Source organism: Nematolebias whitei, chromosome 11, assembly GCF_014905685.2.
Source record: "Nematolebias whitei isolate Nwh7 chromosome 11, NemWhi1, whole genome shotgun sequence".
Lineage (NCBI taxonomy): Eukaryota > Metazoa > Chordata > Actinopteri > Cyprinodontiformes > Rivulidae > Nematolebias > Nematolebias whitei.
The window spans coordinates 14,660,479-14,680,190 of record NC_056508.1 but is presented as its reverse complement, the minus strand read 5'-3'; the positions used below and the strand labels follow the sequence as shown (position 1 = coordinate 14,680,190).

General features: G+C 41.7%; 2 protein-coding genes across 2 annotated transcripts in view; both read right to left on the bottom strand.

Annotated features, from left to right (window-relative positions):
* The window catches only part of cs (citrate synthase), a 20,219-nt gene extending 8,941 nt beyond the window's left edge, over nucleotides 1-11,278 (bottom strand). Inside the window, exons 1-7 of the mRNA XM_037684680.1 lie at nucleotides 11,096-11,278; nucleotides 6,835-6,885; nucleotides 6,435-6,542; nucleotides 5,807-5,872; nucleotides 5,255-5,386; nucleotides 2,855-3,043; nucleotides 1,545-1,744 (exon numbers count right to left, since the gene is read on the bottom strand). Coding sequence (XP_037540608.1) covers nucleotides 1,545-1,744; nucleotides 2,855-3,043; nucleotides 5,255-5,386; nucleotides 5,807-5,872; nucleotides 6,435-6,542; nucleotides 6,835-6,885; nucleotides 11,096-11,146 — 797 coding nt within the window. The 5' untranslated portion in view covers nucleotides 11,147-11,278. The remainder of the gene's footprint in view (nucleotides 1-1,544; nucleotides 1,745-2,854; nucleotides 3,044-5,254; nucleotides 5,387-5,806; nucleotides 5,873-6,434; nucleotides 6,543-6,834; nucleotides 6,886-11,095) is intronic.
* Nucleotides 11,279-17,669: 6,391 nt separating this feature from the next.
* Nucleotides 17,670-19,712, bottom strand: part of LOC119417466 (inactive dipeptidyl peptidase 10) — a 52,904-nt gene continuing 50,861 nt past the window's right edge. The window contains exons 23-26 of the mRNA XM_037684676.1: nucleotides 19,131-19,230; nucleotides 18,990-19,048; nucleotides 18,117-18,189; nucleotides 17,670-18,033 (exon numbers count right to left, since the gene is read on the bottom strand). Coding sequence (XP_037540604.1) covers nucleotides 17,813-18,033; nucleotides 18,117-18,189; nucleotides 18,990-19,048; nucleotides 19,131-19,230 — 453 coding nt within the window. The 3' untranslated portion in view covers nucleotides 17,670-17,812. The remainder of the gene's footprint in view (nucleotides 18,034-18,116; nucleotides 18,190-18,989; nucleotides 19,049-19,130; nucleotides 19,231-19,712) is intronic.

Here is a 19,712-nt window from a genome sequence, read left to right as displayed (position 1 = left end):
TGGTTCTATGTTGGCAAGATTGGGTGATTTTTTTTTCTTCTTGATCCATTTTTTTTTTGAGAGTGGAGGTCGCTTCTATGTCTTGTTTGTTTGTTTGTTTCTTTAAATGATGTGTTTAAAAAAAAAGAATGAAAAACTTAAATAAAGTTTGGAAAAGAAAAAAAAGAAAAGAAATCAGAGTGAGTCGCACCAAAGAATATTCAGCTTCCACAATGCACTAGTGGTGAAATCCTGATGCATGCTCAATAATCCAGGTAGGAAAATCTAAAAAAGTGAAGTCTGGTCCTCTGGACATTCACAAAACAAAAAAATGTAGAAATGTTTCGTCTTTCATCTGAAAGACTTCCTCAGTCTGAGGAGCTGTTTTCAGCTCAGTCTCTTAAATAGCACCTTCTCAGAGTGGATCAACCAGTTTGCTGCTGACAACCAAAACCAGCTGATCACATGGTCAAGAAGGACCATCAGCCTAACAATGGATCATTAGCACACTGATGGCTGTTTACTATTCACAGAGGGCTGAGTGATACTAGCAATCACAGCAGTAGTGGAGATCTTTTTAACTCTTGCCAATCAGCTCCCATATTTCTATGTCGTTCAAGTTATTTTCTTTAGTATGTTAGCGTTATCAATAATGTTTGTAGTTGTTTTACAAAAGCTTTAAGATAATTGTTTAATACTACACCATATTTTATAATTTTTTTTAACTGGCTGTGACTGTTTTAACAATAATGTACCTTGTAAAACTGAGGATGCTGTATTTTACCATCGTTCCTACTGTTAAGATATTTTTAGACTGGTCCTGGGGTTTTGATCTGCTCAGAGACGGGATTATAATGAAATTAAGACTGACTGGGTTAAACTGAGCCAACAACTCTAAAAAGAGCCTCCCTGGGGTTCAATATCTGTCAAGGAACAGAGTTTAATCTGCTTGCCACATCACGTAGAAAGGCCTTTTGAAGCACCATCTCATATTTTTTAACACATCAGAACCACATAAGATCCATTGAGATCATACTTAGTCACGCCCCCTCATACACTGACAGGTTGTGCTCCCCTTCTGCGAAGGAGGAGTCCAGGAACCTATAAATGATTAATGACACGGGACATAGGGGCTCTTCCAGTGTTATGATTACGTCATAGAACGGAGAGGCCAGTGCTGTAAACTGTAACCTTTTCCTGCCTTGATTTTAATACAACTGGTAAAACTTAATTGACGTTTCCTTGATTTATTGAAATTGTGAGTTGCCACTTCTGAGGGAGGTTCGAGCCGGGGGAGAGACGTGGGCTGGAGGGGGTTTCCGGGTCCGGTGGCCCGCAGCCAGCTCCCGTCTTTAACACTACTTAAAAAATATTAACCATTAGTTCATCTGTTGCTAAAAATCTCAGTTTGGTCCATATATAAAAATCCATCAATCTGCATTTCTCTAAACACTTTTGTTTGTTTAAAACAGCGTTTTCTCAACTTTAAAATAAATGTGACTCAAGACAAAAACACTGTTTCAAAAGTTAAAAGCTGGTTTGTGCAGGTGTGTTGTGAGCTGCACCTGTGGATGGTCAGGTAGAGTCTCATCAGCTCCGTGAACTGGGGCTCGCTGTAGCCCAGCATGTTGGTGAAGTTGTGAGACCAGTCCAGGCTGGAGTCGATGGCTCCAATGCTGCTGCCCTCACGGTTAAGGTTGCGGTATATCTTAGCAGCAATGCACGGCAACTTGGCAATCAAGTCCATGGAGTCTTCATAGATGAACTAAAACAAACAGTGTAAAACGATGATAACCCGACCAAGTCTAAAGCTACACCAGCAGCTCTGCTCTCCACACAGCACTCAAACAGAAAACATTATTCGTTTCAGAATTAGGGATGGGCGATATTGCTCAAATACAATATCGTGATATTTCAGTGCATTCTGACGATAACGATTAATTTTGTGATAAACAAACAAAAAAAAAGAATTAATAGTTATTCATTTGACAAAATTAACTTAGCATGTTGCTTTGCAGTATTACATAAAAACTAAAAAAACCAAGGGGTAATTTTACTGAAATGACTTTATTTAGTAAAGTATTAAGTCACCAAGTATAAAATTAAAAAAGATCCTTCTGTTATTTGGATTGAAAAAGTCTGCACAAAATATAGATCAATAAATCCACCACAAAAACTAAAATGCAGGTGGTTTCCCAAAATAACTGAATAAAATGAAGCTTAAGATCTGTTAAGCGTAAATGTAACATACAAAAAAATACATGTTGTCTTTAAATGAGCTATAACTTCCAAAACTTGACAAGGTGATCATCTGACCCTGAAGCTCGTGGTGTTTCAGCTTCCTCTGTTCCTGCAGGAATGATTCATTTCTCTGATGCTCTGTCTCTGATCACCTGACTCTGTTCTTGGTCCTTGGACTGTGGAACTAAGAGACAGACCTGCACGTGACTGTACCTGCAGTTTAGAGCTGGATGGAGAGACAGCTGAGCCGCACGTTGTTTGCTTTTAGCTTTTTAGCTAGCTAGTACTGCGCACAACTAAACTTTACGCCAGTACAGACATGTGGTGGTGTGTGTGTGTGTGTGTGTGGGGGGGGGGGGGTTGTGCAGTTCGGTTTGGTCATTCGGCGCGCTCTGTTTCGTTAACGGGGCGGGGCGCTTGACATACTACGCCATGAAATTAGCATATGATATCTTTTTTTTTGCCTGGGCAAGCTTTTTTTTTTTTTTTTTTACCGGTATCGTGAACGATATGATACGGCCCAGTCCTATTCAGAACTACTACTTTAAGTATCAAACTGAACACCATTTCATCCATTTGTTTAGTTCTACCCAACAAGAAGCTATCATTTAATAGAACATGACAGTAATCTCACCTCCCAGTACTTGGACTTGTGGACTCCCTCGGAGTAGGCCCGGGCAAAGCTGCTCTCGCTGTTCAGAGCTGTGATGGCAGCGCTGAACTGAGACATGGGGTGCAGGTTGGTGGGGAAATTATCCAACATGGTGACAACGTGAGAGGGGAGTGCTGCTCTCTTCGCCCACTCTTTGGACACCCAGTTTACCTGGGGGAGAGGAAAAGTGTATACAGTGTATCAAAGTTCATGCTCAATAACCCAGGTAGAAAAATCCAACTGGACGGTTCGTTTTTGTTGAAACGTTTCGTCTTTATCCAAAAAACTTCATCAGTCCGAGGAGCTGCAACAACCTCAGTCTTAAAAGCACATTCCCATGGTGGGTCAACCAGTTTGATGGTGCTCATATGGTTTCTGTAGTCCGCCCTCTTCCCCGCCCACTCGTCTGAGGCAGCCATGCCAAAGTGGTTCAAATCATCAAAGTTCATGTCAATAATCCGTATACACAAGTGTTTAATTATGTATACAATGTAAGGGAGGGACAAAGTTCTTGGTTTGCAGCTTTTTTCCAAGTCAAGTATTGAGCTGCTGACTCGACAATGTCTGTCTAAAAAGAAAAAAGGATGCAAATTTTCACCTTTGAGTTGACGTAGATGTGTTAAAGAGCAAAGGGTAAAAAAGGTAAAGGGTTTTCTTTTGTCAGCGAAATGCCACAATCAGCTAAAAGGAGGAAGTTACCTTTATAACACTTTGAGCAGACGGCAACAAAATCTCTGTAGACTGCACCGTGTGTTCCAGTGTTTGGATCACGGTCTAACGACAGCATTTCACTAGACTGAGACCATTGTTGACTAGACGGAGACACAAAATGCAGAAAAACTGCAAGAAAAAAAGGCAATTTTTTCTTTACACTCTTACTAAACTCAACATTTGTGACTGACAATCGAGCTGCGTGGCTGCATTTTGAGCAATTTCTGAAAATCATAACTTATTTTTGTGAGGACAACTGCAACAGTTGTGTAAATTATTCTGCCGCCCACACTAGCTCATTTTGTGCACACCTTGGCAGTTGCCCCATTTATAATTTAATCCTTCTTGACAACTTTTCAAATAGAAAAAGGCAGATGTAGATCAGTTTTCCAAGATTTATTACTTATTATTAGCGTATTATTACACCTCAGATGTTTTGTGTCAGAGGGCACCTGTCCTGTTGTCCCATGACAACTGACTACTTGAAGAGAAAAGGTGCTGCACAAATTTTCGGAACATGTTCAAAACTCAAGCGGCAGGACTGTGTGCCTCCGCGACTCACGCCAGGAAGTTAAGAACCCGGCAAAAGTTGCAAGAGTTTCAGTAGACTGCTGTTGACCAACTAGCTGCAGCCGAGTGAGACTCCAGCTTGAGAGAGAGGGTTAGGCTGTGGGAGGATACCATCATCTTTTAAAGATCAAGTTCTTCTATTGTACTTTTACAAATCACGTCAACTAAAACATTGTGTTATGGTGCTCACTGAATGTGCACTGTCACTGGGCTGCAACTGTTGGAGAGACAGTGTCAGAAATATAGCAAATTTTCACACACACAAAAAAAACAAACAAACAAAAACCAGAATAACACGTTTGCACAATTTGAGCCATGTTTTGCTGGAAGTTTGCATACAAACTGATAAAAACTACAGATCAGGGATTGCAGAAAGCAAGCTGAGGAGTTCCAGATGCTCTCAATGACTAATTTGAATTTTATTGATTCATAATTAATTAATAATTATTAATTAATTTTAGTGAGTTTGACACCCCTGCTTTAAGGCATGTAAGTGGTAATGTGATTCTACAGGCATCAGAAACACTGAGCAAACGATAACTGTACAATTCCTCTGAATCCAAAACTGTTTTTTAAACCGCTTGTTTAAAGTCTTGTATGGCCAGGCGGCGATTTGTTTTAAACAGTCTTGTATTCAGGCTTCAGGTGAAGAGCATTTTGGTTTTGAGTTTGTTACATCAAAATACTGGAAGTCAATCTTTAAAACTTAACATTTCTGTTAGAAATGCGCTTAAACCAGTTTTACTAGAATTGCTCCTCAAGTTTTTTTCTGGTTGTCTAATTACCACAGTTATGAAGCAGCTTAAAGCCTGTGCAACAGGAAAGTGTAAATCTATATCATAAAACAAAGCTGAGCATATATAAAGGTCAGTACGTGGTTACGGCAACCAACACGTTACAATTTTATAACACCAGCCTTCACAGACCGTGACAAAACGCACCTTCACATTTTTGTTCAGCAAAATGTGAATTCCTTAAATGTGTGAAAAAGTAGCGGCGTGTTAAGAGCTACCAGGTCTAACAATAAATAAATAAAACTTTTGCCTACCGACACTCGTGTAAATTAATAATTTCCTGTGAAGTGTCTCCTCTGCCACCCACCTGCTCCTCAGTTGGGATTTGTCCTGTGATCAGAAGCCAGAAGAGACCCTCAGGCAGCGGCTCCTCACCTCCAGGAGCTTTAGGAAGCAACTTCTGACACTCTGGAATGCTGTAGCCCCTGAAGCGGATGCCCTGTGCATCAACGGAAAGAGGTGTGATATGATTTACTTTGAAAATGCAGAGTAAAAACAATGCAAATTAACAAGCTCGAAGCCTCATGTGTCAGAAATGAGACGACATCAACACTTTCCCACTGACAACTTTTATTACTGGGTAAAAAACATAACAAGAGCCAAAGAGGAAGCTGCCAGAAGTATTTAAATGATAAAAGTACTGTACTGACAAGCAGACACTAAAGCAATATTTGTTTATTAAAAGTATCTACGAGCCCTGACGGATGACACTCTTAAACTGAATGAAACTACTAATGTCATTTATAGTGATCCAAACTGTGATGAAACTCCACGTTGTGCTCCTTTGTTTTTGTCACATTAACCAAGACGACGCCAGCAGAGTGTCACATGTCGTTATGAACATAGCTTTAATACTCACCTCCTCAGGATCCAACACTGAGGTTTCATACACCAGACCCTTCATCCCTCTCATACCACCATACACCTATTAGACAAAAACAAAAATGACAACCATTAGCATTTTAGCAACATTCGCATTAAAAAGTTGGGGTTTTCGTAGTCAGCTGTGTTACACTTGAATTTGTTCAAATGCAAATATCAAGACATGGCAAGAATTAAATATCCAACAATAGTCTGGATAAACAGGTCTGAGTTCGGCCTGACAACAGAAATGACCATTTCCTTTCCGACCACATGAGAATTAGTCATAAAGTATCACTGCAGTTGTGTAAATGTGTGCGAGCCCATTTGAGATCAAAGATCAGAGTTTTGAGTGACTCAGCTAAAACTGTTGTGTTGGCAGGAATCATTTATACTGCCAGAGACGACCACACAGAGAAACCTGCCACAGTAAACCAGTCTGGGCAGGCCTAAATGGATTATGTGTAGCTACCACGCCACGATTAATCTTGATCATGGCCCATGGCCTAAATGTCCCTCCGTAGAATAAAACAGATTCAGGAATTCACTTCCCTTTTCAAATGACACTTCTTCCTCACTGTTTTCTACCAGCTGCACAAACGTACTAAACATCTAGAGTTACTCACCATATCAACAGAAATCTGACCTATGTTGGTTTTGCCATACTGTTGTTTAAAGTTTTTGATCCTGGTCTGTTCTTTTGGAATAAGATCTGCCAGAACATCCTTCAAATTCTGAAAGAAAAATACAAAAAGCGATTAGCCATGCCCTTAAATAAACACCGTTACTAAAATAAGCATTCTTTTGAAGTGGCCTGCAGTCAGACTATATTTAACCATTTCTAAGAAACAAATTGATCTGTACATGTATCACAATGACAAAGGTCAGGTTGTTCTGCTAAATCCTGAAAGATTACAGTGAATTAAGGCTCTTAAAGGAGTACACATCGATTTGATTAATTGTAAAATAAACAATGTGCTCCAATCTTTGGCAAGTAAAAAATGTAAACTAAATTAATTTACTTACTGTTGTTGCCGCGCTGGCATTTCTTGCAGCCACAAATAAGAAAGTGGCATTCTGTGAATTAGACAAAGAAAACAGGAAGTTGACTATAACACAACTTAAATAAAACAACTTATACATGAACTGAAACATCTTTAAAAAAAATTAAAAGTCACAAATATTATTGTAAAATATTACTATGACTGTCCTGATGCATCCTCAATATTCCAGGTAGATAAATCTAACAAGGTTGTGTCAGGTCCTCTGGGGGGGGGGGGGGGGGGGGGGTTTCTTCTTTGTTGAAACGTTTCGTCTTTTATCCAAAAGCAGAGAAACAAAGCAGCCGCTGGCCACAAGGATCACCCAGCACAGAAGAGCAACATCATCAGGCCAGGACTCTGTGGTCTACACTCATCTCCATGAAGATGTTCACATCCTTGATAGAGAGGAACGATGGTTTGAGAGGAATAAAGGAGGCCATCTTTGTGAAGAAAACCTGTCCATCATTAAACAGGGCGGAGGCCTCCAAGTTCGTTACCCTCTTACATTGCTGTTATTGCTAGTATCACTCAGCCCTCTGTGAATAGCAAGTGGCCAACAGGGCACTAACAATCGTTAGGCTGATGCTGCTCCTTTTACATGTGAACAAATAGTTCTGACTGTCAACAACAAACTGATTGACTAATTTTCGTATTTCGTAACGTCTGAGCTCATTTTCACATTGACAAACACGCCCACAAACTTCTGACCAACCACACAATACTTGGCGCAGACGCCTGCGAGAAACAGTGTGACCTAGGCCTTGTGTGAAAAGGGCAGGCGAAGCTACTCTGACAACAAAATGATGCAATTTTTGTCACACAACTTCATCAATGAGAGACGATTCCACCTCTTAGGATGGAGAATGCAGGGCCCTTTAGACTGAAGAAGTATTTTGGATAAAAGATGAAACGTTTCAACAAAGAAAACCCCGTCCAGAGGACCTGACTCAAGTTAGATTACTATGACTGAGTATTACGTTGCTTTGCCACTGTCTCTCGGTTCTGCACCAGCTAAGGGCTTGTAAACTGTTGGTGCCCATCCCGCCTCAGCCCGGTTTATGGGACCACCTTGTTTGAGGTTCCACACGGGCTGCTCCAAGGGGCCCATTTTGACATAAGCAGACAGCAGCCGTTGATTGGACAGTGAAGCTACGTCACTGGATGACCCGCCCAGTTAAACTGCAAACTACATCTGAACCTCCACTTCCTCATTGTGTTGACGAACGGCGCCACAAGAAATAAGAGCATTTACAGAGAGATATCGGAGATGATGGAGCAGCATGGCTACATCTGAATTTATAAACAATGCCAGGATAAGCTAAAGAAATTGAAGTCCAATTACAGGGCAATTAAGGACCACAACGAGCCGAGTGGCTCGAACTCGGTGACCTGATACGATACCGCCCACAGACTGGGGAAACAAGTCACAGGTAAATCTCCTACATCTGAGCATAAAACGATAAAATGAGAGCCGAGCGGAGTCACACTTACAAACGACAAAGTGGCTTTAGTTTATAGGTGAAACTGATACGAACTTGTAGCATAAATAAAAATAAAAACAAGAGACCAAAATGTAGATCATTTTAATTTTAGAATTTAACATTTTCCATTGAAGGTTGACTTTAAAATACCCTGTAATGTAAAGTGTTAATAAACCAAGTAACCAATTTAAATGGTAAATTTGCACAATGTTGAAAATGTAACCTTTGTTAGCAGACAAGCGGACAATTTCTAAATACCAAAAAAATACTTAGTTTGGTTATACCACCACTACAAGCAGCTGCTGCAGCAAGCAACTACTGGTAACAATTAATCCTATCTTGATCTATTGTTAATACAAAGACAAATCCATATCTATACAAACTAACAATTTGTACTTTTTTCAGCAACGAGATTTTCAGACAAAACTGTCTCCACTTCTATCAGCTAACAGTGAGTGGTATGCTGAAAATAAATAAACTCATGCCACACAGCAAAGTGTTGTTACATAAAACTGATTTATGTGCTCAGTTTTAATATTCATTTTTTCAGGAATGTTGTTGGGAACCCACAGTGCAGTCCCAACCTTAACTTTAAGAACCATTAATCCAATAAATATATCTGATACAGTTGGGCTTTACTATACGTTTTAAATACCTGCAAAAGATTTTTAGTTTGTAACCTGTACAGTTGAGTTGCCCATTGACGAGCAACAACTGAATTATAATTACCTGAATGATGATTAAAAAGGACTATTATTACTTAACTATTAAATCAAAACGGCTAAAATATATTTTGCATTATTTCTCCAAACATTCTCTTTAGTGCTCATAATCTAAGTGGGCATTTCTGATACTTGATGTTTAATATTAACATCAAGAATTATGGTGAAAATTGGACAAATTTCCTAAAAAGATTTATAAGATTTTTTTTTTTTTAATACAGAAAATACAATCCTTCCCTCAGAGTAACATTGCTTATAATTACCGATAATAATCCCCAGGCTATGTCTTGTTGGAGACAAAAAAAAAAAACAACCTACTAGCACAAGTTATGCAAGTACTTGTATGACACCATTCTTGCAATATTAAAGAAGCTAAGCCATTTCTTATTGAACACTTAAACAGGATTTTTTTTAAATATTTTTTTTTATATATGAGGTTAGAGTATTTTGGGGGAAGTGAACGCTCTCTGTGCGATCACTGTCATTAGGACATTTTTGTGTTTCTAATTTCTTACAGTAATGTTTCCCCCACAAACAAGGTTGTGTGTTTTGCTTGTAAACTATAGACAGTGTTAATGTCTGTAGTGTTAACGGACGTGTTTTTGAGATGACTCATTACTTGCTGATGTGGTCTGTAAACGCATTTGATAAAATTTATGTCTTTCTTTTTAGCCATAATTCAGGATGTTAAGAATTAAAACACAATCCTTCATCTCAGGCTGGTGAGAGTCGGAAACATCTGAATCAAATGAGTGCTTTATATACAAGACCATAAGCTGTTGCATAATGCCTTTCAGCTGTGCAAAACCCCACCTTTTGTATGGGGACCCCTAGTTTGACCCTATTCAGTTGTCAGAGGTGAACAAATTACAAAAGACAAGTTCTTATGTTTTTATTCTTAAAAAAAAAAGTTATTGTCATTTTGACATTGTAAAAGTAACAAGCAGAAAAGCATAAAATAAGAGTTTTATTTCATTATAGATAATTTAGAGGCACTAAATATTATGTAACTGAAAAGCCCGGCTAACTCATAATGCTCATGGGCTGAGAGAAGGACTGATAAGAGAAAAAGTTAAATGTGTCAGAGGTCTGCTCTACAAATATAATGCACACCAGGGTAGGAAGCCATTAGGTCACCTATAACATGTTGGAAAGAGAGGAGCTCCTGGAAAACCTTTTGTAAACATTTTACTGAAAGTAACTCGTAGAAATGATGGTCTGCACTGAAAGGTCAGAGGGTGAAACAGCAGGTAGTAGTCACAGGAAAACTGCAGACAGTCTGTGCTTGGATCACTGCCTGGCAGTACTATATCTGACTTGTAAAACCCAGAGATACAATTATAAGTTAATTACCTATTAAATAAATCCTCAATCTCAGATTACAAGTCAGAATAGCAGGTCTTTCAGCTATAATGAATGATAAGATTACATGCACACATCCTTTTCTCCAGCATTGGTTTAATATTTGAACTACACAATCATGTCACATCTTCCCAAGTGATAAAATATTAGACAATTTGCTTAAAGTTAATGTGAAGGTCAACAATGAGGAGAAGAATAAACACATTTTTGTTGCTAAGTTTTAAAGACGATCACATCGTTTGTAGTAATCAGCCCAACACAATTAATGTCGGTCACCAAGTAACAAATAATGAGCAAATTAACTCTTTAGCTCGGAGGTGATACAGTACCCTAGCTAAGGAAACATGATGTCCAAGATCATCATGGGACTGACACCAGGCCAGCATAAGGCTAACAGGAGCTAACAAGAGGGGAAGTTCACGTTCAACAATTAAAAGGACAAAACAACAAGAAACGCGTGGTCCAGCTACAGCACCTGACAATGTTAGAGCTGTACCCACCCTTACAATTACACAACTGCATTTCACAGGCACAATGTGGCTAACAGGGCTGGGCTAGCTGATATGAACCACTAGCCAGCTATAACGGCGTTAGCTTACAAGCTAGTCGAAAGTTAGCTTCAAGATAACGACGGCAACTCTGACTAAAAAAAACATGGAGTTCGTTTCTAAAGTCTTACCTTTGAATTAAGAAGTTTAGGAGCTAGCCTGCTGACAGTCAAGAAGGACATTGTGTCTGTAATAAAGAGTTATATCTACTTAAACTGTACACCAAAGGAATCCACTGCGAGCGCACCGCGGAGATGTGAAGGTGCCCCTCCAGAAGAGAGAAGGTTGAAGACGGATTGAGGCCTGCAGCCGTCCGCGGTAACGATTGGACGACGGGCCGGGCCGTCGTGATTACGTAGAAGGATTTGATTGGTTGAAGGGAAATAATCGGTATCCTGATTGGACGGGGTCTTCTTGGCTCTGTAACGAGTTTAAAATTGTTTTAACTGCCTTTATAAACCCGCGCCTCTCTTTTAAAACTATGATATTACGCACGTCTATGACCGGAATTTGTGCCCATAATACACGTCCTTTAGTGACCTGTGTCTGGCCCACACCTGGTGCACCTGAAGGACATGGCACCATGTTGCTCATTTACATATTTTAATTCTTTGAACATAAGTCATGATGGTGCGGAGCCCGGTACTAGACTTTGTTGTACGCCATAAAAAAAGTAGTCAAAACCCAGAGAAACTAAATGAGTTTTTACTAAAAAAAAGAGAAAAAAATCAAAAGATGCCTGAAACTAACCTAAAAAAAAAAATTAGCTAAAAGCCATCCATCCATCCATTTTCTTCCGCTTATCCGGGGTCGGGTCGCGGGGGTAGCAGCCTAAGTAGGGAGGCCCAGACTTCCCTCTCCTCAGCCACTTGGGCCAGCTCTTCCGGGGGAATCCCGAGGCGTTCCCAGGCCAGCCGAGAAACATAGTCCCTCCAGCGTGTCCTGGGTCTTCCTCTGGGCCTCCTTCCGGTGGGATGTGTCCGGAACACCTCACCAGGGAGGCGTCCAGAAGGCATCCTAAACAGATGCCCGAGCCACCTTTACTGGTCTCTCGACGTGGAGAAGCAGCGGCTCTACTCTGAGTCCCACCGGGAGTTTTTGCCTCAGCAACCACCCGAGCCGCATGTCGCTTGGACTGCCGGTACCCATCAGCTGCTTCCGGGGTCCCACAAGTCAAAAAGGCCCGATAGGACTCCTTCTTCAGCCTGACCGCATCCCTCACCGACGGTGTCCACCATCGGGATCGAGGGTTGCCGCCGCGACAGGCACCGAAAACCTTGCGGCCACAGCTCTGGTAAGCCGCCTTGACAATAGAGGCACGAAACATGGTCCACTCAGACTCAATGTCCCCCACCTCCCTCGGAACATGTTCAAAGTTCTCCCGGAGGTGGGAGTTGAAACTCCGTCTCACAGGAGACTCTGCCAGACGTTCCCAGCAAACCCTCACAATACATTTGGGTCTGCCAGGTCTGATCGGCATCCTCCCCCACCATCAGAGCCAACTCACCACCAGGTAGTGATCAGTTGACAGCTCCGCCCCTCTCTTAACACGATCGTCCAAGACATGTGGCCGCAGATCAGATGAGACGATGACAAAGTCGATCATCGAACTGCGGCCTAGGGTGTCCTGGTGCCAAGAGCACATATGGACACCCTTATGCTTGAACAAGGTGTTCGTTATTGACAATCCATGACGAGCACAGAAGTCCAACAACAGAACACCACTCTGGTTCAGATCAGGGGGGCCGTTCCTCCCAACCACACCCCTCCAGGTCTCACTGTCATTGCCCACATGAGAATTGAAGTCCCCCAGCAGAACAAGGGAGTCCCCAGAAGGTGCACTTTCCAGTACCCCCTCCAAAGACTCCAGAAAGGGTGGATAATCTGAACTGCCGTTTGGTGCATAAGCACAAATGACAGTCAGAACCCATCCCCCCACACGTAGGCGGAGGGAGGCCACCCTCTCATTCACTGGGGTGAACCCCAATACACAGGCACCAAGTTGGGGGGGCAATAAGTACGCCCACGCCTGCTCGGCGCCTCTTACCAGGGGCAACTCCAGAGTGGAAGTGTCCAGCCCCTCTCAAGGAAACTGGTTCCAGAGCCCGAGCCATGCATAGAGGTGAGTCCGACTATTTCTAGCCGGAACCTCTCAGCCTCACACACCAGCTCAGGCTCCTTCCCCACCAGTGAGGTGACATTCCACGTCCCAATAGCCAGCTTCTGTAGCCGAGGATCAGACTGCCAGGGTCCCCGCCCTTGGCCACCACCCATCCCACATTGCACCCAACCCCTTTGGCCCCTCCCAAAGGTAGTGAGCCCATGGGAATTGGGACCCACGTCTCCTCTTCGGGCTGTGCCCGGCCGAGCTCCATGGGTAAAAGCCCGACCACCAGGTGCTCGCCCGCGTGCCCCACCTCCAGGCCTGGCTCCAGAGTGGGGCCCCGGTGACCCACGTCCGGGCAAGGGAACACTAGGTCTATTTATTTGTGTCATCATCGGGGTCTTTGGGCTGCACTTTGTCTGGTCCCTCACCTAGGACCTGTCTGCCACGGATGACCCTACTAGGGGCGTAAAGCCCCTGACAGCATAGCTCCTAGGATCATTGGGACACTCAAACCCCTCCACCACGGTAAGGTGGCAGCCCAGGGAGGGGGCTAAAAGCCATATGTAGCTAAATGCTAGTTAATATTTCCTGATTCATGCTCATCATGATTCATCCAGGTAGAAAAATCTAAAAAAGTTAAATCTGGTCCTCTGGACATGAAAAAAAAAATATATATATATATATATATATAGAAACGTTTCGTCTCTCATCCGAGAAACTTCCTCAGTCTGAGGTGCTGTATTCAGCTCAGTCTCTTAAATAGCACCTTCTCAGAGTGGATCAACCAGTTTGCTGCTGACAACCAAAACCAGCTGATCACATGCTCAAGAAGGACCATCAGCCTAACAATGGATCATTAGCACACTGATGGCTGTTTACTATTCACAGGGGGTTGAGTGATACTATCAATCACAGCATTGTAAGAGGGGGACAGTTGAACACGGAGGCCTCCTCCTCTGTTTAACGATGGACGATTTCTTTTCACAAAGATGGCCTCCTTCACTCCTCTCTCAAACCATCGTTCCTCTCTGTCAAGGATGTGAACATCTTCATCCCTGAAAGAGTGACCGCTGACCTGGAGATGAGTGTAGACCGCAGAGTCCTGGCCTGATGATGTTGATCTTCTGTGCTGGGCCATCCTTTTGGCCAGTGGCTGTTTTGTTTCCCCGATGTCAGACTGATCACCCTCCTGACACTGAACAGCATACACAACATTACTCTGTTTGTGCCGGGGGACTGGATCTTTGGGATGAACCAATCTTTGCCGTAATGTATTTTGGGGTTTAAAAGCCACTGGGACGTTATGTTTAGAAAATAAACGTCTCAGTTTCTCTGATACTCCCTCAACACACGGAATGACCACTGGTCTGGGTCTGGGTTCCTCCTTTTCACCTGATGGCTGACTGGAGTCCTGTTTGGGTTTCTTCTCTGCTTTCAGGAAGGCCCAGTTAGGATATCCACATTGCTCTAGAGCCTGTCTTGTGTGGGATTTCTCCTTCTGCCTGGCTCCTGAGCTAGTGGGGACGCTGTCTGCTCTGTGGTACAGAGTCCTGATGACTCCTAACTTGTGCTCCAAAGGGTGATGGGAGTCAAACTGCAGATACTGGTCTGTGTGGGTGGGTTTGTGGTACACCTCAGTTTGCAAATGTCCTCTATCAGATACTGAGACCTCACAGTCCAAGAAAGCCAACTTGCCATTTTTTACATTTTCTCGCGTGAACTTGATGTATTTATCCACAGAGTTGATGTGGTCAGTAAAATGTTGGACTTCCTGAGATTTAATTTTAACCCAGGTGTTGTCAACATACCTGAACCAATGACTTGGTGGTGTCCCTGAAAAGGACGTCAAGGCTCTCTTTTCTACCTCCTCCATGTACAGGTTGGTAACAATAGGAGAAACTGGAGACCCCATAGCACACCCATGTTTCTGCCTATAATATTGCTCCCCATATGTGAAGTAGGTTGACTGCAGGCACAGTTTCAAGAGTTGACACAGTTGTTCTGTGGAAAGTGTGGTCCTGCTGCTCAGAGTGGTGTCTGATTTTAATTTTAAACTGACCACCTCTACTGCATCATCAACAGGAATGCACGTAAAGAGTGATGTGACATCAAAAGAGACCATTGTTTCATCAGTCTCCATGATGACATCCCTCACCTTATCCACAAAGTCCATGGTGTTCTGTATGTGGTGTTCTGAGCTGCCAACTAAAGGGATGAGTACAGACGCCAGATATTTGGAAACATTGTAAGTGACAGAGTTAATCATGCTAACAATTGGTCTTAAAGGTACACCTTGTTTGTGGATTTTAGGTAAACCATACAGACTAGGTGTGGCCTCCCCTGGGTACAGTCTGTGGTACAGAATACGGTCCTTGTCCTGCTCCAAAATTTTCAGGCAATCTATCAACTTCTTCTTGTAGCCACTTCCTGGGTCTCTAGCTAGTTAATATTAGCAAAACACTTAAAGCTAAAATAGATAACTTTAGCTGAAAAGTAGCAAAATAGTCACTACACATATTAAAAGACCAGCTAGTGTCAAGGATCTGATGGCAGAGGATCCCACACACAAACTCAGAATGGTTTTAAAATGTTTATTGAATGAATAAACAGCTTCTGATGATTCGGGTCCAGAGCTGGAACTGTGTCTAAAACGATACAGAGGAGAGGTTAGTGTTTTGACAGAATAACAACAGTTATCTGAATACAGACGGTCTGGAAAAACACTAACCTTTCTTGTTGTCGGGGGCTGCTCAGCAGAGACACAGAGCTGAAGGGACCAAGGAGAATCCAGAGGCGTAGTCGAGGACGAGCAGAGTTCATTAACAGGATCCGAAAAGGCGACAGTACCAAAAGGGAGAGGCGAAGGCGAAATCCAAAAACGTGCAAAGGTCATAAACAAGGTCTGAAGGGCTGAGGCACAAAAGGAGCAGGCAAAAAACGTGGTCGAGGAAACAGGCGTGGGTCAAGATACAAAGAGCTGTGAGACTATGGAAACGCTGGATAACTGTGACAAAAGCAAGCAGTTGATCTGGCAAAGAGTGAAGAAAGCAGGAAGTATAAATACACCCAGAAACAGGTGGAGACCATCAGCAGTAATCAGAGAGAGAGAGAGGTGTGACATGCAGCAGGCTGTCAGAAGCAGCAGAGGAAAATACCAGAGGAGCAGAGAAGAATATCAAACAGTGAACAGAGTGATAAATAAAAGGAAAAACAGAGTGTAAACTGGGACAGCTAGAGGCTAAAAATAAATCCATATTAGCTAAAAATAACAAAAGGCTAACTAAAGACCAAATTAAGAATGCGCAATAACAAAAGTTTAACTAAAAGCTAAATGTATCAAAAGGCTGGCTAAAAGTAGCAGAATGACAGCTAAAAACTAAAAGGAAAAAGCAAGTATGCTAGAACAGATTTTAACAAGGACAATCTGAGCACTGATTTCCCAAGTGTTTTGATTTATAATTGGCTAAAAAAAAAGTTTGCAGTAGTTAGACTGCATAAAATGCACAGGGAAAAAACCCCAGTCAGTAATCACAATTACCATAAATACCACTTGCTGAGAAAAAAGTAATAACTATATTATTGATTACTTATATATTATTTAGCACAATAGTATTTTTGTGTACTCGTGCTCCAATTGTTCCCACAATAATAAAGAAATCATTTTCTCGGTGAAATCAAAAATTCTATCTTTTATTTTCAAAGACTGTGGAGAAAAAAGTAGCTGGTTGCTTGAAGTCAGTGTCATTCTCTTCCAACCAGCTGCATGCACGTCTGGTAGTCTGTCTGAAGTGTAACAAGATGCTTGAACAGTTTGTCCAGAGGAAGTATTTAATTCTACAATACACACTAAATGCTTAAAATGACACAGTGTATCAAAACAGAAATATTACTTCCAAATACAGTACACGGGACATCTACAAGTAATTGCAATCAATTTAGAATCGGAGAGTGGTATAAATAGTTTCATTTGCATATTCAATGTTAATTATTATACATTGCGAGCAACCCCGTGGATACAATCCACACAGTGTATTTGGCACATTTAGAACAATCCTTATGTTACATTCAAGTCTTTGGAGCCAGGAACACTTTATGAAAGTATTAAAATAGTTCAATTATTTTATTTATTTATTGACTTCATGCAGGAACGAAGAAGCCACAGTGTGAGGTTAACACCTTGTGCCTTGGAGCTGTCCCAAATATTTAATGTAGTAAATCTGTCCTCAGTCCGAAGGGGCTCGTGTGTAGATTATTTATTTAGAGATCTGTTTGGAGAACCTAAGGCATTATTGCGATCAATAAAAGTGTGGATGAGCTTTTTATTCAGTAGAATCAATATATGTTTTCAAAGTGTGCAAGCAGCGTTCCCCGGCTGTTGGCAGAGTTCGCCCCTTGTTGTAGGCGAAACTCAAACCCTGGAAAAATGCTCAAAATGCAAAGATCATGCAGCCATGACGACATGCATGTTTTCAAATCTTTGTTCGCTGGATCAGCGGCCGTTCAGTCCACATCATCTGAGGTGAATTTTGTAAACAAACTGAGCCTCTGACAGACAACAAAACAGCAGAAATAATTGTGCGTGACACTTTTTACAGCACATCAACTTTTCCAGAAGTTACAGGAAGTGATGTGATGTTTTTTTGGTCCCCACTCTCCTCTGCTCTTTTGTCTGGTAACCTGACCCAAGGTGATGCAGAACATGTCCGCTCCCAGAGTCTTGGCAGGAGAAGTGAAAGGGAGCTCAGTCATCTTCCTCCTCATCATCATCTTCTGGGAGCTCTAGAAGGGTGCTGTGCTTCAGGCAGGTTTGGAGGTAGTTCACCACAGTCCGCTGGAAGTGTTGGATGCTGTGGGGGTCTCTGAGGATGTGGCCTGCGTCGGGGTACAGCTGCAGCGAGTAGTTGGCCTCCGCCTTCACCAGTCGGCTCAGGAGCTCAGCGCTGTGCTGGAAGTGGACCCTGGCTTTGGGTGACACAAACATGAATTTACAAATAAAAGTATTGCGCAAGTTGCCTCTAAAATGACAAATACGCATAAAAACTCACCATCTGCAGTTCCATGTACAATAAGGAAGTTCTCGTCTTTTAATTTATTTACCTCGTCAAGGAGAGAGGAGGTCTGAAAAAAAAAACACTTTGCTTTATAAATCCTTTATTGGCCATGGCTCTGTCAGTTTAAATAAATCTGCAACAAAATCCCAGTTGAAAATATTTTAAAGTTCAGTTGTTGGTTAGAACGAGTAGAAAATGCCATTTAACTTGCTGTTTAGAATAATGTTAGTTCATTAAGTTTTAGCTGCACCAAATATAATATGATCAATCATAACATTTATAATTTGATTTAATTAAAGGGGTTCTGATTAGGCGTGTCACGACCACGGGAGCTCCTTGAGTCATTTGTGAGCAGTTTTCCCTCAGGAACAGAGGGGTCCTCTGCTGACAGGCTGCCATCAGGCTGTGCCTCCTCATTCTGCATTCAGGCCGTTCTAGTGTCACCGTGACACGGATGCAGGCGTGCACATTTTTCCTGAAGATTTTTTGCCAAAATGTTACAACAATAATGTTGCTCCCTTCACCTGAGTGGCTTTAAAAGGAACAGGAAGTAGTTTTGCAAGGATATTTTAGCTTCACCAAAATAAGAGCTTTCTTTATTGTTTAGTTCACTTTTACTTCTATCAATAAAACTGAAAAATATTTAGCATGTCTTTTATACAAAATACAATTCACTCTGCAAGTTGAGGCCTCAAAAAAATCTAACATTGATTCAACATCCCTAAACAATGTAACCTTCATATGAACAAGACGTTATAGCAGCATTAGATCACTTTAGCTGTATCTGATTAGCTTGCAGCTGAGTAAAAATCCACTAATGCCATCACTATGAACAAATATGAGTATTTTAACTGGGAGCTCACTCACAGAATAAGCATGCTCCTCCTTGGCTGGAAGGCCAAGATACCGTTCTGAAAAGGCAGCACCTACAAGAAAAACAGGATAAAAATGTATTTATTTTAATCAAATGCATCTAGGTGAATATTTAGTGGTTTGATTTTAACTCACTATAAAGCTTGAAATCTGTAACCGGGGCCACAGCTGCCGCACACTGAAAGAGCTTATTTGTTGCAGCTAACATTTTGAGAGATAAATAACCTCCAAACGCCTGTCGTGAGAAAGAAAAGAGGTTAAAGGTTTCATTTACTTTTTCATTTCACCTTTTTATAACCAGGCATAAACACTAAGAACAAATTCTTATTCCCAGTGCTGGCCTGGCAAACACCAGCAGGTAGTTGTAGGATCAAGGAAAGTGAAACGATACAAGATGCCACAGCTTTGATAAAACTAGACAGTAGTCTAGTACCTGTAGCTAGCTCTTTGAACACCTCAGTTTGGAGAAACAGTTTAATTCTGATCGGATACATGAGCTAATCTGAGTGAGACCATCGTGAATTACTGTCGACTTAAAACAACTCCAATTAAATAATCTTAAATATTCTTTTTGGAGGTTCGTGTAAATGCTCTTTATAATACTAACATTGTTATCAGTTTCAAATAATATGCTTATTGCAGCAGAAATAAGATTTTCCTGCCTAAAGTGCTCCATCCATCCATCCATCCATCCATCCATCCATCCATCCATCCATC